Source organism: Amia ocellicauda, chromosome 1 (assembly GCF_036373705.1).
Source record: "Amia ocellicauda isolate fAmiCal2 chromosome 1, fAmiCal2.hap1, whole genome shotgun sequence".
Classification (NCBI taxonomy): domain Eukaryota; kingdom Metazoa; phylum Chordata; class Actinopteri; order Amiiformes; family Amiidae; genus Amia; species Amia ocellicauda.
In genome coordinates, this window is record NC_089850.1 from 62,964,162 (window position 1) to 62,979,101 (window position 14,940).

A 14,940-nucleotide genomic window follows, 5' to 3' on the forward strand; every position below is an offset into this window, starting at 1 on the left:
TTCATTATTGTGTCCTTTATTACACAGTCACACACAGAAAGAGAGAATATGTCACGTGCACACAGACCCCCCTCTCTCCATCCTCACCTCAGGTGGAGAAAGGGTGGAAAAAAGAAATGTGATGAGAAGAATTAGAGGATAAAACCAAGGGAGGGTACAGAGAGAGGGATGACGTCACAGACTGCGTGCACACAGGACCACCTGAGTGTTGTGTTATTTTCAATCTTTTATTTCTTGAATACAAAATATTTACAACAGTGTTCAGAGACTGGCCTCCCTGCGGGTCGCACTGAAACGGGTCCCTGAGGACAAGGGGGAACACTTGCGCACAGCCACAATGGCTCCCGCCTGTCTTTGCTTAAGTAAACTGAACACAAACGAAACACCAGTTTCAGGGGGAAGAGGAGTGTAAGGCACTTCAACAACACACCATTAAAGTAATCGTTATAGGCAGATTAACACCATTGTAGGAGTGTGATTTTATTGCTCAGATTTTATTCTCTCTCTGACAGACTGGACATTGAGAAAGAGGTAGAAAGAGAGGAATACTTGTTCACTGCATCACACACACAATGACATATAGACACACACAGCTGCAGATGCCAACAACACAAAGAAAAATCTAAAACTCAACATGTTGCACTCCAACTGAGGTCACAGCTCCCCCAGGTGGACACAGTTCAGAAATGCACACCATGGGCTTACACGGCTCTGTGCTGCCCCACACAACTGTCTCTCTGTCCATGAGTGGAACCCACTGCACTGCACCAGGACTTACAATCACTGCAGTTCATTCATTGAGTGCGTCACCCCCCCGCCAATTAACCAATTATGTTCAGTCCATTTACTCAACTAAGTGTAATTGTGTCCCCGTGCCCTTGGTCTCCTCAATAAATAAATACATGTTTACAGCCTGTCAGGTCATGGGCGGGGAGCCGGGCCCTGATTGGTCACTTGGCAGGGTTGAGAGCCGCACTACACTGAAGTCTGGCCAGTTTTTAATTAATGATTTTAATTAACACTTCCTCCAGCTGACTGGCACCCACAATCCTCTTAATATAGCTTATAATTATATAAATATAGATAAATATATAAAAGAGATGGGATCACAGTTTGAATTCTCTGTTATTCTGAAAGTGATTGAATTCCTTCAACTGATTTGGGGGATGTTAGAATATTTTTAGTTAATTTAAGAGTTAAGGGGGTCACTGCTCTAGTTAATGAATTGGTGTTAATAGCAATAAAGGTGAAGTGTCTCGCAGGACTGAGTGCAGGCTGTGTGGTTCCTGTAGTATCGTCAGTAAGGGCAGTGTGTACAGTACAGTGATGACAGCAGTGACGATAGGAAGGTACAGTAATTATCGGAGTTAGTATTGTCAGTAAAGTGCACAGACTGCTGCTCTAGTATTTTCAGTTATGGGGTCTGTAATTGTCCAGTCAGAAGGCTTGATTAGAGATAGTGGGTGTGGTCAGCCTGGTCCAATCACAGAAGCCCAGATTGGTAAAATAAAGTCACTAGGCAATGGGGATCGACATGGTCCAATGAGGAAGCAGGGGTGGGGGGGTGGATAGAGGGGTCCAATCAGGTGGGAGAGGCGGTGCACTGCCAAATGATCATGTGACTGCGCTCGGCACGGCGGGGAAGGGGCTCCGAACTGTCCCCGCCCTCCCCTCCATCATCGCCTGAGAGAGAGAGGAGGTTAATACAGTATGGACACTGTGAGAGAGAGAGAGAGAGAGAGAGAGAGAGAGAGAGAGGGAGGGAGGGGTGGACAGAGATCTCACCGATCCTGAAGTTGATGTAGCCCTCTCCTCCGCTGAGCACCAGATGACTGCCTGCAGCCACAGCGCCCCCTGCTGCCCCGGAGGAGCTCACGCAGCCTGACAGGGAGGGAGGAAGGGTGTGAGTGCAGAGACAGGGAGAGCAGTAACACCTGCAGTCAGAGACACAGATAGAGATGATCAGAGCGCAGAGGAAAGCAGAGAGAGGGAACGCAATGTGGAGATTCCGAATCCGAGTCAGAGACGGAGAAAGAGAGAGAGAGGAGGAGGAGGAGAGACAGACCAGGGGCGGAGAGGATGAATCTGACGGCATCTCGGTGTCCATGGTAACACAGCTGGGCTTCAGCCAGAGAGCAGTATGGGATACTGGAGGACTGAGATCCTGAGAGAGAGAAAGAGAGAGAGAGAGAGAGAGAGAGAGAGATGGGGGAGACACAGTTAACATTAAGACTGACTGACTGGACACTACAGCACATTAACACTGCCTGACTGACTGGACACTACAGCACATTAACACTGACTGACTGACTGGACACTACAGCACATTAACACTGCCTGACTGACTGGACACTACAGTACATTAACACTGACTGACTGGACACTACAGCACATTAACACTGACTGACTGACTGACTGGACACTACAGCACATTAACACTGACTGACTGACTGACTGGACACTACAGCACATTAACACTGACTGCCTGACTGGACACTACAGCACATTAACACTGACTGCCTGACTGGACACTACAGCACATTAACACTGACTGCCTGGACACTACAGTACATTAACACTGACTGACTGGACACTACAGCACATTAACACTGACTGACTGACTGGACACTACAGTACATTAACACTGACTGACTGGACACTACAGCACATTAACACTGACTGACTGACTGGACACTACAGTACATTAACACTGACTGACTGACTGGACACTACAGCACATTAACACTGACTGACTGGACACTACAGTACATTAACACTGACTGACTGACTGACTGACTGGACACTACAGCACATTAACACTGACTGACTGACTGGACACTACAGCACATTAACACTGACTGACTGACTGACTGACTGACTGGACACTACAGTACATTAACACTGACTGACTGACTGGACACTACAGCACATTAACACTGACTGACTGGACACTACAGCACATTAACACTGACTGACTGGACACTACAGCACATTAACACTGACTGACTGGACACTACAGCACATTAACACTGACTGACTGGACACTACAGCACATTAACACTGACTGACTGGACACTACAGCACATTAACACTGACTGACTGGACACTACAGCACATTAACACTGCCTGACTGGACACTACAGCACATTAACACTGACTGACTGACTGGACACTACAGTACATTAACACTGACTGACTGGACACTACAGCACATTAACACTGACTGACTGACTGGACACTACAGTACATTAACACTGACTGACTGACTGGACACTACAGCACATTAACACTGACTGACTGGACACTACAGTACATTAACACTGACTGACTGGACACTACAGTACATTAACACTGACTGACTGACTGACTGACTGGACACTACAGCACATTAACACTGACTGACTGACTGGACACTACAGCACATTAACACTGACTGACTGACTGACTGACTGACTGGACACTACAGTACATTAACACTGACTGACTGACTGGACACTACAGCACATTAACACTGACTGACTGACTGACTGACTGACTGGACACTACAGTACATTAACACTGACTGACTGACTGGACACTACAGCACATTAACACTGACTGACTGGACACTACAGCACATTAACACTGACTGACTGGACACTACAGCACATTAACACTGACTGACTGACTGGACACTACAGCACATTAACACTGACTGACTGGACACTACAGCACATTAACACTGCCTGACTGGACACTACAGCACATTAACACTGACTGACTGGATCTCAACAAAATCACACTAAGTCCTTATTTTCTTGTCCTTGCGGGGGAACACACTGACCGTGACAGAGGGGGATGGAGAAAATGGCGCCACTTCCTGTCCCCACCCAGAGCCGGCCACAGACCAGAGCGAGGGCTGAGATCTGGAGCGGAGAGAGAGAGAGGAACGCAGGACCTGAGAGAGAGAGAGAGAGAGAGAGAGATCAACACTGGTCCTAACACAGACCTCCTGACACAGAGACTCAGAGACTCACAGACTTACCCAGTGTGTTGGTCACCAAAGGTGTCAGGTCTACCTCCTGTAGTGGGTGACCAGTCGACCAATCAAAGAGCCGGAGGGCGGGGTCTAGCCGACAGGCAACCCAAACACCATTTCGTGTCGCACACAGGAAGCGAACCTGCTGTTCGGAGCGAGAGGAGACTGAGAATGAGCGCTGAGAGAGAGAGAGAGAGATGGAGAGGCGGAGAGAGAGAGAGAGAGAGAGAGAGAGGCAGAGGGGGTTAATTATACATACACCGATTGACACACTAGAAGTCACAGTGGAAGAGACTGACTCTCTGTCTGCACACTCACCTCCACTTTCCTCTCCTGGCTGTCAATCACACACACTCGGTTCCAGTAGCCACACCACAGGCCCGCCTCCGTCGCCAGACAACAGCGAATGGGCTGCAGGGGGGGCGGGCCCAAGGACAGCAGCTGGTGTGACTGGACATCCCATTCTCCCTCTGTTAAAGGGAATAGGATAGAAGGCTGCTCTTAAAGGGAAGGGGACTTTAACCACACATTCAATATACAGTGTGTCTAGAAATTACATTAGAGATTTGTATTAAGAGAGAGAGTGAGTGTGGACACCAGGGGGCAGTGCTGTGTGTGTCTATTGACTACAGGCTGCAGTGACAGTGTGGACACCAGGGGGCAGTGCTGTGTGTGTCTATGACTACAGGCTGCAGTGACAGTGTGGACACCAGGGGGCAGTGCTGTGTGTGTCTATGACTACAGGCTGCAGTGACAGTGTGGACACCAGGGGGCAGTGCTGTGTGTGTCTATGACTAAAGGCTGCAGTGACAGTGTGGACACCAGGGGGCAGTGCTGTGTGTGTCTATTGACTGCAGACTGCAGTGACAGTGTGTGGACAGCGGGGGGGGGGGGGGGTTGGGGTGGTAAGTCTCACCAGAATTCCGGGAGAATAACGCCAGCGTCCCATTGGCTAATCCAGCTATCACCTGACCCTGAGAATACCTGGGGGGGGAGAGAGTTCATAGAATAGAGAATGAAGAGACAAAAAGAGAGAGACAGACACACACGTAGAAGGCCAGAGAGAGAGAAACTAGAGCGAGAGACAGGGACACACAAAGACACAGACAGACACACAGACTTACGTAATGGAGTGCACGCTCTCGTGCAGATTGGTGGATTGCAGACAGAGCCTCCGGTTGTGTGATGCAGAGTGGACCAGCAGACTGTGAGAGAGAGAGAGAGAGAGAATACTGTATATCAGCACTGAGTACACAGACACTGACTGACTGACAGACACACTGACTCACCTCCCATCCTGGGTGCCTATCCACACTGTACCAGAAGAGGGTGATGGAGAATTCTCTATAGAGCGAGAGAAAGAGAGAGAAACTTACTTAGACACAGTGTCTGTCAGTCAGTGTGTCAGTCAGTGACTTGGGGTGCAGTCCTCTCTCTCACCAGCAGGGGGCACAGTGTTGATACACAGCGCAGGGGAGGGGGGCGGGAGGTGGAATTGATCCAGCACCTGATTGGACTGCACTGGGTCAATCACTGTGACATCACTGCTGGAGGGCGGGCCAGAGACCACCCACACCAAACACTGAAAGAGAGGAGAGAGAATTATCATTATTGGTTTCTCTCCCCACATCATTACCACTGTTTGTGTTTCTACTGGTCATTTATATCTCCGGTAAAACACCCTGAATTAAACTGAACAGAGAGAGCTAGAGAGATTGAGAGAGAGAGGGGGAGAGAGAGAGAGCGCAAGGGTTAACACTATAGCACATGGACACTGACAGACTGAGTCACAGAGGGAGGGAGAATGGGAGGAGACATAGCATGCAGTTAATTTACACTGTGTTTTACCGTGTGGTCAGCCGAGAGGTCAGGGGTCACTGCTACAGCACAGGACAACTGGAAAAATGGACAGACGGTCAGACAAAGACAGACACTGACTGACTGACTGACTGACTGACTGACTGATTGACTGACACGCTGACTGACACACCGGCTTCTTCTCACCTTTGATGTCGATTCCTTCTGGTCCAGGATTCTGAGCTGCACTAGCACCGGAACCTCGTTAAGGTCCAACGAGGGGCTCAGCGCCTCCTGCAGTTAACGATCCAATTAACCAAAGAAATGACAGTCACAAATGATATTAAAAAAAACCCCACTACAATTCCCATGAGACCCTGCAGCCGTGCTCTAGTGTCAGCAATCGAGAGCTCTGACCCCGGTGCACCATGGGAATTGTAGTTCACCCCTCGTCTGCAGTAGTATTGCAGTGGTAGTTTATGCTAGACTGCACTTTTAGCAACATTATGAACAATTATATAACTACAGCCCCAGTGCCTCAAACCACAGTATCTGCTGTACCTGGCCTGGGGGCGGCAGGCTCCACCCATGCAGCTGTTTTTTACCCAGAATCCTCCACACGTGGGTCCGAATGTCCCGGTACAGCTCTCTCTTTCTCAGCCTCGGAGACACGGAGGGGAGGGAGGGAGAGAGAGGAGGAGTGGGAGGAGGAGGAGGAGAGACACTGACAGGGGGAGAGATTATTATATTCCCCTTATTGTATCTGCAATGGCAACACTATTGTAAACTTGTTACGCCAATAAAGCTGGTTTTGAATTTGAATTTCAGAGAGAGAGATTGAAACAAACCCCACAGACACTCCTGACACACAGACCCTAATACAGACCCCACAGACACTCCTGACACACAGACCCTAATACAGACCCCACAGACCCCACAGACCCCCTTGACACACAGACCCTAATACAGACCCCACAGACACTCCTGACACACAGACCCTAATACAGACCCCACAGACACTCCTGACACACAGACCCTAATACAGACCCCACAGACACTCCTGACACACAGACCCTAATACAGACCCCACAGACACTCCTGACACAGAGACACACAGACCCTAATACAGACCCCACAGACACTCCTGACACACAGACCCTAATACAGACCCCACAGACACTCCTGACACAGAGACACACAGACCCTAATACAGACCCCACAGACACACCTGACACACAGACCCTAATACAGACCCCACAGACACTCCTGACACAGAGACCCTAATACAGACCCCACAGACACTCCTGACACACAGACCCTAATACAGACCCCACAGACACTCCTGACACACAGACACTCACCTAGCAGGAGATGACTGATTGACAGGCCTTGACAGCCTTACAGACTCGGTGGGTGTGGTAGTAGGAATGGGCGTGGCCCGAGTCTTGGGTGTGTGTGTGGGCGGAGCCAGGGGGTCCTTCGTCAATCCAAACAAACGATGGAATCTGAGAGAGGGGGGAGGAAGGAGAGTTTAAAATGTGATAAGAAATAATACTAAGGAGAAAACTGAAATATGACAATGTTGATTCCTCCTCCCTCTCTCTCTCGCTCACCTTCTCCACACACTGGTTGGTTTCTCCTCAACAGTCTTCTCTCTGGAAGCTCTAAAACAGAGACAGAGAATGAGAGAGAGAGGGACTGTCATGTCAATCACTGCGTCAGTGTGTCAGTAACTGTGTCAGTCTGTCAGAGTGTGTCAGACAGTCAGTGTGGCAGTGTCACCTGAGTTGCTGTGTGCGTCTCAGCGCCTCCTGCAGTTCGATGAGTCGCTCTTTGTACTGATTCTTCTCCATCACCACCCGCGCCATTTCAGAGCGAGAGAACTTCTGACGGAGAGAGAGAGGGAGGGAAGACTGCAGAGAGAGAGAGACGGGTAAACTGACTGAATACTACAGTATATTAACACTGACTGGACACTGGAAAAATCATCGAGTTGACCACTGACCTCTGTGTCGTCCCTCTGGCTCTCATCCAGTTCCCTCCGCAGGCTGAGAGACACATGAAGGACGTTTAGTTACTTACATCAAACACAACACACTGACACACACATATAAGATTAATTGCACTGAGTATTAATCGTATTAGCTGTAGTAACAGACACTACAGGTGCGGTGAAAATAGAAGTAGTATCAGTACTAGTAGTAACAAATTATAGTAGCTAGACAGTGGCAGTGTGTGGACACCAGGGGGCAGTGCTGTGTGTGTCTATTGACTGCAGACTGCAGTGTGGTTACTATATTAGCTGCAAGAAGGAAACAGATACTTCCTATTCCTGTTCTTCCTCCTTACCGCCTCACTTCCTCCTCCAGCTCCCTCAGCCTGCCCTCCAGTCGTGCCACGGTCTCCTGCGCAGACTGGACGTCCAGGGCCAGAGCCGCTCTGTCATTGGTCAGCTCCACCACACGGGAGATCAGAACTCTCCGGGCAGAATCCACCAGCTCACTGAGACGGGGAGAGAGAGGGGCACTATGGACACTTGTGTAAAGCAGCTGTGTCAATGTTCAATGTTTTTATTCTGATCCTGAACACTGTCCCTGCTTTGGCTACACTGATGTCAGTAAGTCATGCCAATAAAGCTTTTATCAACTGAATTGAATTGAAAGAGAGAGGGAGGGAGAGAGACAGGGAGAGTGGGTGGGGAGATGGGAGCGGGAGAGAGGGGGAGAGATGGAGAGAGTGAGAGAGGAGAGGGAGGGGGAGGGGTAGAACAGTAGTAGCAATGTTGATATTGATGATGAGACTCACTGGGACCGTTTCAGTTCCTCACACTGAGAGAGAAGGTCCTCTATCTGTTCATTTGCACCTGAGAGACAGAGAGGAGTGAATACAGTATAGAAACACTGGCTGACACACTGGCTGACGCACCGATACAAGAACAGCTCTCTCTCACCCTGTATACTGGCCCCCAAGTCCACACTGTCCAGATACTCCTGACTGAGGCCAGACAGCTCACTGAAGAGAGAGGCTGTGTTCCTCTCCTCCTCCTCCTCCTCCTCCTCCTCCTCCTCTTCCTCTTCCATTTCTCGCTTCGGAGTACTACAGACAAGACCCTCATTAACCAATTAACTCACTCAACGCCAGCTCGTGAACCAACTGACACCCTTCAACACTGACTCAATATTACAGTCAAGACCAGACAAGTTCAATAGGTTACAGTACAGACCAGTTTAGTGTATTACACTCTAGTCCAGTACATTATAGTACAGACCAGTCCAGATTATTACAGTACAGCCCAGTTTAGAATAGTATAATACAGACCAGTCCAATCTAGTCCAGTATATTAGATTACAGACCAGTCCAGGTCAGTATACAGCTCTGGAAAAAATTAAGGGACCACTTAACATTGATTTCTGAACTTGGAGTGGTCTAAATTTTTTCCAGAGCTGTATTATAATACAGTCCAGCTCAGTATATTAAAGTCCAGTAAGTTGAAATACAGCCCATTAAGTTGAAATACAGCCCAGTCCAGTACATTACTGACCAGTCTGGTCCATTACAGTAAAGTACAGCCTGCTCCAGCACAGTAGAGCCAAGTATGGACCAGTATTACAGCAGTCTTAACGACCTGGAGTCCACTTCTGTGTCATAGAACTGTGCCAGTTCGGGGGTGGAGTCGATGATGTCACCAAGCAAGGATGACCCCTCCAGTAAAGATGGCCCCTCCATCCTGCCAATCACACTGCTGGCCCCGGCAACCTGGGGTTCCAGAGAGGCGGGGTCAGGAAGGGAGTCCTGGCTAGGCTCCGCCTACAGGAGACACACAGAGAGGAGGCTGTTGATCATTTACGGACCAACAGCAGAATAGTCATAAACTACATTAACCAGGATACAGTGGGGCAGAGAGCCATGCTGCTGCATCGCGGGCCACAGCTGCAGGTTCTAATGGGAAATGTAGTGAAGGGAGAGTGAGAGAAAGGCGCCCCTCTTACCTGAGAGAGGGAGAGAAGCGGGGATTCTGGGTAGCCCTGGTCTGACGTGACCTCTGACCTTGACAGATGAAAATGACCCCTGCAGATAGAGACACAGTTAGGACCGACAGAGGGAGAGGGGAAGATGGAGGGAAAGACAGAGGGAAAGAGGGAGGGAGAGAGAGAAAAAAACGAGACAGAGAGAGAAGGGTCAAAGGTCACCTGGCTGGAAAGGGGGGATGCTCTGTCCGATCAGGAGACGACGCCTTTTCCATCACCTCCTTGTAGCTGCGCAACAACTGGACAAACACACATTAGATCATGAACACGTTATGTTCATAAGACATGTTGAGGACAAACCCTCTGTGACCTCTGACCCCTCACTGACCTTGTTATGCGTGTGCCTCAGAGCACCGAGCTCCCGAGACAGACTGGCCTTCTGCTCCTCCACAGAGAGCACTGCGAACAACCATCACCACACAATTAACCACCGCAACAACCACAACCATGTCAGTATGAAACAACAATCACCACCATGATAATAAGCACCATAATAAATAAGAGGGAGAGACAGACACCCTGACTGGGACACTGCGACTACACTGACATGCAGCCTAATATTCCATTAAGAATCCAAATAAAGTCCATTCTGAATAAAACTCCCTCATATAAACACCTCAGTCGGAATAGAATTACCCGAACCCGACCATTCTGAATAAAGGACCTGGTCAGTAGCCTCTTCGGGTTATATGACTGACATGTAAACAGGTCCCCTCAATAAACCGCATGAATGTGCTACCATGTAAACCGTTGGTTCCGGAATGTCCATTCAGAAATAACTTGATTCCAGACGACCAAATACTGTGCAGGTAAACGCAGTCATTGAGAGACACGGACAGACGAGCACACGAAGACGGACAGAGACACAGACTCACAGGTGTCAGCTTGCTCTCTGGCCTTGTCCTCCAGCTCTCTCTCCCTCCGCTCCCGCTCTCTCTCCCTCCCTCTCATCATCCTCCTCTCCTGCTCAAAGGTATCATCCAACTCCAGGTACTTCTACACAGAGAGAGAGAGAGAGAGAGAGAGAGAATACAAATTTCATTGAGAGAGGCCGGGTGTTTCCCTGAGGTCTGGAGTCAAGCACTGATCTCCACGGTTCATAAGAGTGGAGACAAATACGACCCCAACATCTGTGAGAGCAGCAGCCTAGGGAAGGAGTTCTGCAGCATCATCAACGCCCGGACACTGGCCTTCCTCTCCACAGTGTCAGAGTCAGAGTCATACGGGCTTCCTCCCAAAACACCACACCACTGACCATATCTACACCCCACACAGCCTCATAAATAAATACACCCAAAACACCACACCACTGACCATATCTACACCCCACACAGCCTCATAAATAAATACAACCAAAACACCACACCACTGACCATATCTACACCCCACACAGCCTCATAAATAAATACACCCAAAACACCACACCACTGACCATATCTACACCCTACACAGCCTCATAAATAAATACACCCAAAACACCACACCACTGACCATATCTACATCCCATAGCCTCATAAATAAATACACCCAAAACACCACACCACTGACCATATCTACACCCCACACACCCTCATAGACAGACACGTCCACCAAAAAAAAAAAAAAAAAAAGAGGTAAAATATCTGCTTGCTTTATTGACTTTAAGAAAGCATTTGATTCAATCTGGCAGAAAGGACTCCTTTACAGGCTCCTCCTAAGTGGTGTAGGGGGTAAAGTCTATGACATCATCAAACCAACGTACTCGGAAAATAAGTGTGCAGTGAAAATTGGTGATAAAAGATCAGAGGGCAGGGAGTGAGGCAGGGCTGCAGTCTGAGCACAACAGTCTGGGCCCTGCTGGAGCAGCACTGTCAGAAATAGACCCTGACAGTCAATCTGGACCAGAGTTACGGTTCTCCAGAGGAGAGACAGATCTCAGGGACACAGAAGTACCTCACGCTGGGCAACACGGTGCTACAGCACAGCTCCAGCTACCTGGGCCTGACCCTCAGCGCAATCAGGCCACCAGCACACTCACAGGAAAAACACGTTGGGCTTTATATACCATAAAAACACAATTCGGCCAAACAACAATACCCATATAAAGCTGTCTGTAAACGTCCAGTCAATTATCCAGCCAGTCCTGCTGTACGGGAATGAGGTGGGAGGTCCACTCACAAACCCCACCTCTACAGTCTGGGACAAAAGCCCGACAGAAAAACTGCAACGTGAGTTCTGTAAGCACATCCTGCAGGTCCACAGGAATGCCCAACCCAGAGCAGAGCGGAGCTGGGTCTGTCTCCCCTGCTGATCCCCTTCCAGAGGAGGGCAGTGAAGTTCTGCTCCCACATAAAGCAGGCGGACCCCCAGTCCTACCACCACAGAGCACTATGGAGCACCCAGCTCTCCCCGGAGCGAGACCCCCTGGGCCAGCTGGCCCTAAGGCCCCCGACCTCGAGCTGCATGGACACCGGAGAGCCCTGGGGCCAGAGCTCCACAACAACCACAACAATCACCTGAAGGAGAAATGCAATTAAATGTGGGAAAACTCATTCAAATGAATAGATAAATTTGAATGTTATCAGGCCCTAAATAGGAATATTAAATGTTTACTGTATATACTGTATTATCCCCTCTCTCACCTCCTCCGTCTCTCTCCTCCGGTTCCTCTCCTTCTCGTAGCGCTGCAGCAAGGCCTCCCTCTCCTCCCTCTCTCTCTCCGCCTCTCTCTCTCGCTCCCTCAGCTGGCCCCGGGTCTGAGCCAGCGCCTCCAGCAGGGAGACCAGGGAGGGCAGGAGGGGCTCCACGGAGGAGGAGCCGTGGGCCTCGATCACACACTGCGAGGGGGGGAGAGGACATTACAGTGTGTGCAGTGCGTAGTACAAGTGTGTACAGTGCAGTGTGTATTAAGCCCCGTTCACACAGGAAACAGAGCCTGCCGGCAACAGCGCTGGAGACATGGGGACGAGCCGCTGCGTGAGCCTGTGGGTTCGGGAGAGGAGACACGGACCCATACTCATGCACGAGTTTGTACAAGATAATTTCCCTGTTTTTGCTAGTTTCCTTCCATTGTGTTTACTGGGCTCTTGGTTCTGACCAGGGCGCCGGTTCGGTTCGGACTCACTACCAAGAACAAATAGTCAGGAGGGAAAGGCAAAAGATACATCAGTGTAGATGCTTTTCGCACTGTGCCCAGGTCACCAGGCGGTATGGTTGTGTGTTTCTGCGCTATGGTCACTGGACCCAGTGGTCACAGAGCATCTGAACCAGTGAACCCAGTATGAGACTCGGCTCCCGGTTCTAGTTGCGTGACATTGTGTTCGTCTTGACACACTGCAGCAAAGTAAAATCGACTAAAATAAATGTGAAAACAAGCATGACATGAAATTGTCTGTATATCTACACTACCGGTCAAACGTTTTAGAACACCTACATTTTTCCAGTTTTTATTGAAATTTACGCAGTTTAATGTCTCAAACTGCTCAAAAGCACTTATATTATTTTTCATGTTTTTAAAGTTTGACATTACTGCATTAAAATCAGATTAAATAACCTGAAACAAACTACCACCCGTGTCACTGTAATGCAGTCTAACACGGTTGCCTGTATAGAGATATTATATTTTGCATGATGTATCGGTATATAACATGTTAGCATCACATCCGTCACCAACCTGTGGGTTCATCAGTAACACTCAGAACTGCTGCGACTATATTATTTTCAATCTCCGCCATTTCTAACGACCCAGTCCGTTTCTCATTACGGTCACACGTTCTGGGTGTTGTGGTCGCGACAATGTGCCCCCTATTCTGACTGGTTACGTCAGTCGCCGACGATGTGCCATTTGCCAGCAGTCCTAATCCTGCTCCACTCACACAGACCCCTTGCCAGAAAATTGCTGGCTTTTAGACTAGGTCCCGAGGTGGAAAATTGCTGGTGTTGAAATGCCAGCAAAACCCCATAGACACAGACCTCGCCGGCAAATAAATGCCACCAAAAAATGACAATTGATTCAGTTTGAATGGGGTTTCATATTAGTGTGTATATTACAGTGTGTACAGTGTAGTGTGTGTATTAGTGTGTTGTCACACTGACCTGTAGTTCAGCGTATAGTCGGCCCGCCTCTTCGCTCACAATGTCAGGATCCAGCTGGAACTCCAACCCTCCTCCTCCTCCTCCCAGCACACTGTCACACTCCATCACTCTCACCCTGTCACTCTCACTCTGTCTGTCTGCACTTCTCTGTGTCTGTCAGAATCCACCCTCTGTGTGTTAGTCTGTTTGTCTTTCAGTCTGTTTCTCTCTCTCTGTCTGTCAGTCACTCTCTCACACGCTCTCTGTCCGCCTGTCTGTCTACATATTCATCCATTGAACTCTCTCTGCCCTTCCCCATCTCCATTTGTCTGTCTGTCTGTCTACATTCTCTCTGTCTCTGTGTTTAGACAAGTGAGATGTTGTGCATCCTGAAACGAAAAAGAAAACAGAAAGCAAAATAAAGGATTAGAATAATACTGAGAGAAAAGGACAGATACTGTTTCACTCTAGGCAACACTGCCCTTGAACACAGCACACAGAACATACATACATACATACACACACACCACAGTACACACACAGGCAAAAAGAAACATAAGAACAACATAAGAACACAAAAACATAAGAAAGTGTCCAGTCGAGAGGAGCCCATTCGCCCCATCGTGCTCGTTTGGTGTCCATTAATAACTGAGTGATCCAAGGATCCTATCCAGTCTGTTTTTGAATGTTCCCAAATTGTCTCTTCAGCCACATCGTTTGTTCCAGATCGGCAGATATAGATTATATATATATATATATATATATGTATGTTTCTCAGTAGGTATTAGTGCGTAAACTGCAGTGGCAATGCTGCCTGTGATGCTCATGCCAATAAAGCTGAATTAATTGATTTGTGAGACATACAGAGGCACAGAGACACTGAGGGAGACAGAGAGACACTAGGAGACATGGGAAGAGGGACAAACATATGCACAAACAGACAAGCTACACACACACACCAAAAAACACACACACATTATATATATATATGTATATGTATATGTATATATATATACACACACAATGACAGAGAATCACACACAC

General features: G+C 48.7%; 1 protein-coding gene across 2 annotated transcripts in view; it reads right to left on the reverse strand.

Moving 5' to 3' along the window:
- Window positions 1-206: 206 nt before the first annotated feature.
- Window positions 207-14,940, reverse strand: part of LOC136757969 (C-Jun-amino-terminal kinase-interacting protein 4) — a 16,616-nt gene continuing 1,882 nt past the window's right edge. Inside the window, exons 2-28 of one of the 2 annotated variants that reach the window (XM_066712435.1) lie at window positions 13,918-14,285; window positions 12,465-12,659; window positions 10,719-10,839; window positions 10,172-10,242; window positions 10,006-10,082; window positions 9,805-9,883; window positions 9,441-9,622; window positions 8,766-8,911; window positions 8,621-8,678; window positions 8,165-8,317; window positions 7,821-7,863; window positions 7,598-7,728; window positions 7,429-7,479; window positions 7,177-7,320; window positions 6,377-6,539; window positions 6,023-6,109; window positions 5,867-5,914; window positions 5,459-5,600; window positions 5,308-5,362; window positions 5,143-5,223; window positions 4,935-5,002; window positions 4,337-4,488; window positions 4,025-4,196; window positions 3,824-3,937; window positions 2,066-2,164; window positions 1,786-1,881; window positions 207-1,683 (exon numbers count right to left, since the gene is read on the reverse strand). In XM_066712435.1, the coding sequence (XP_066568532.1) occupies window positions 1,583-1,683; window positions 1,786-1,881; window positions 2,066-2,164; window positions 3,824-3,937; window positions 4,025-4,196; window positions 4,337-4,488; window positions 4,935-5,002; window positions 5,143-5,223; window positions 5,308-5,362; window positions 5,459-5,600; window positions 5,867-5,914; window positions 6,023-6,109; window positions 6,377-6,539; window positions 7,177-7,320; window positions 7,429-7,479; window positions 7,598-7,728; window positions 7,821-7,863; window positions 8,165-8,317; window positions 8,621-8,678; window positions 8,766-8,911; window positions 9,441-9,622; window positions 9,805-9,883; window positions 10,006-10,082; window positions 10,172-10,242; window positions 10,719-10,839; window positions 12,465-12,659; window positions 13,918-14,022 (2,934 nt within the window). In that variant the 5' untranslated portion in view covers window positions 14,023-14,285 and the 3' untranslated portion in view covers window positions 207-1,582. Of the gene's footprint in view, window positions 1,684-1,785; window positions 1,935-2,065; window positions 2,165-3,823; window positions 3,938-4,024; window positions 4,197-4,336; window positions 4,489-4,934; window positions 5,003-5,142; window positions 5,224-5,307; window positions 5,363-5,458; window positions 5,601-5,866; window positions 5,915-6,022; window positions 6,110-6,376; window positions 6,540-7,176; window positions 7,321-7,428; window positions 7,480-7,597; window positions 7,729-7,820; window positions 7,864-8,164; window positions 8,318-8,620; window positions 8,679-8,765; window positions 8,912-9,440; window positions 9,623-9,804; window positions 9,884-10,005; window positions 10,083-10,171; window positions 10,243-10,718; window positions 10,840-12,464; window positions 12,660-13,917; window positions 14,286-14,940 lie in introns of those variants that run through there. The other variant, XM_066712436.1, reaches the window with a different exon arrangement.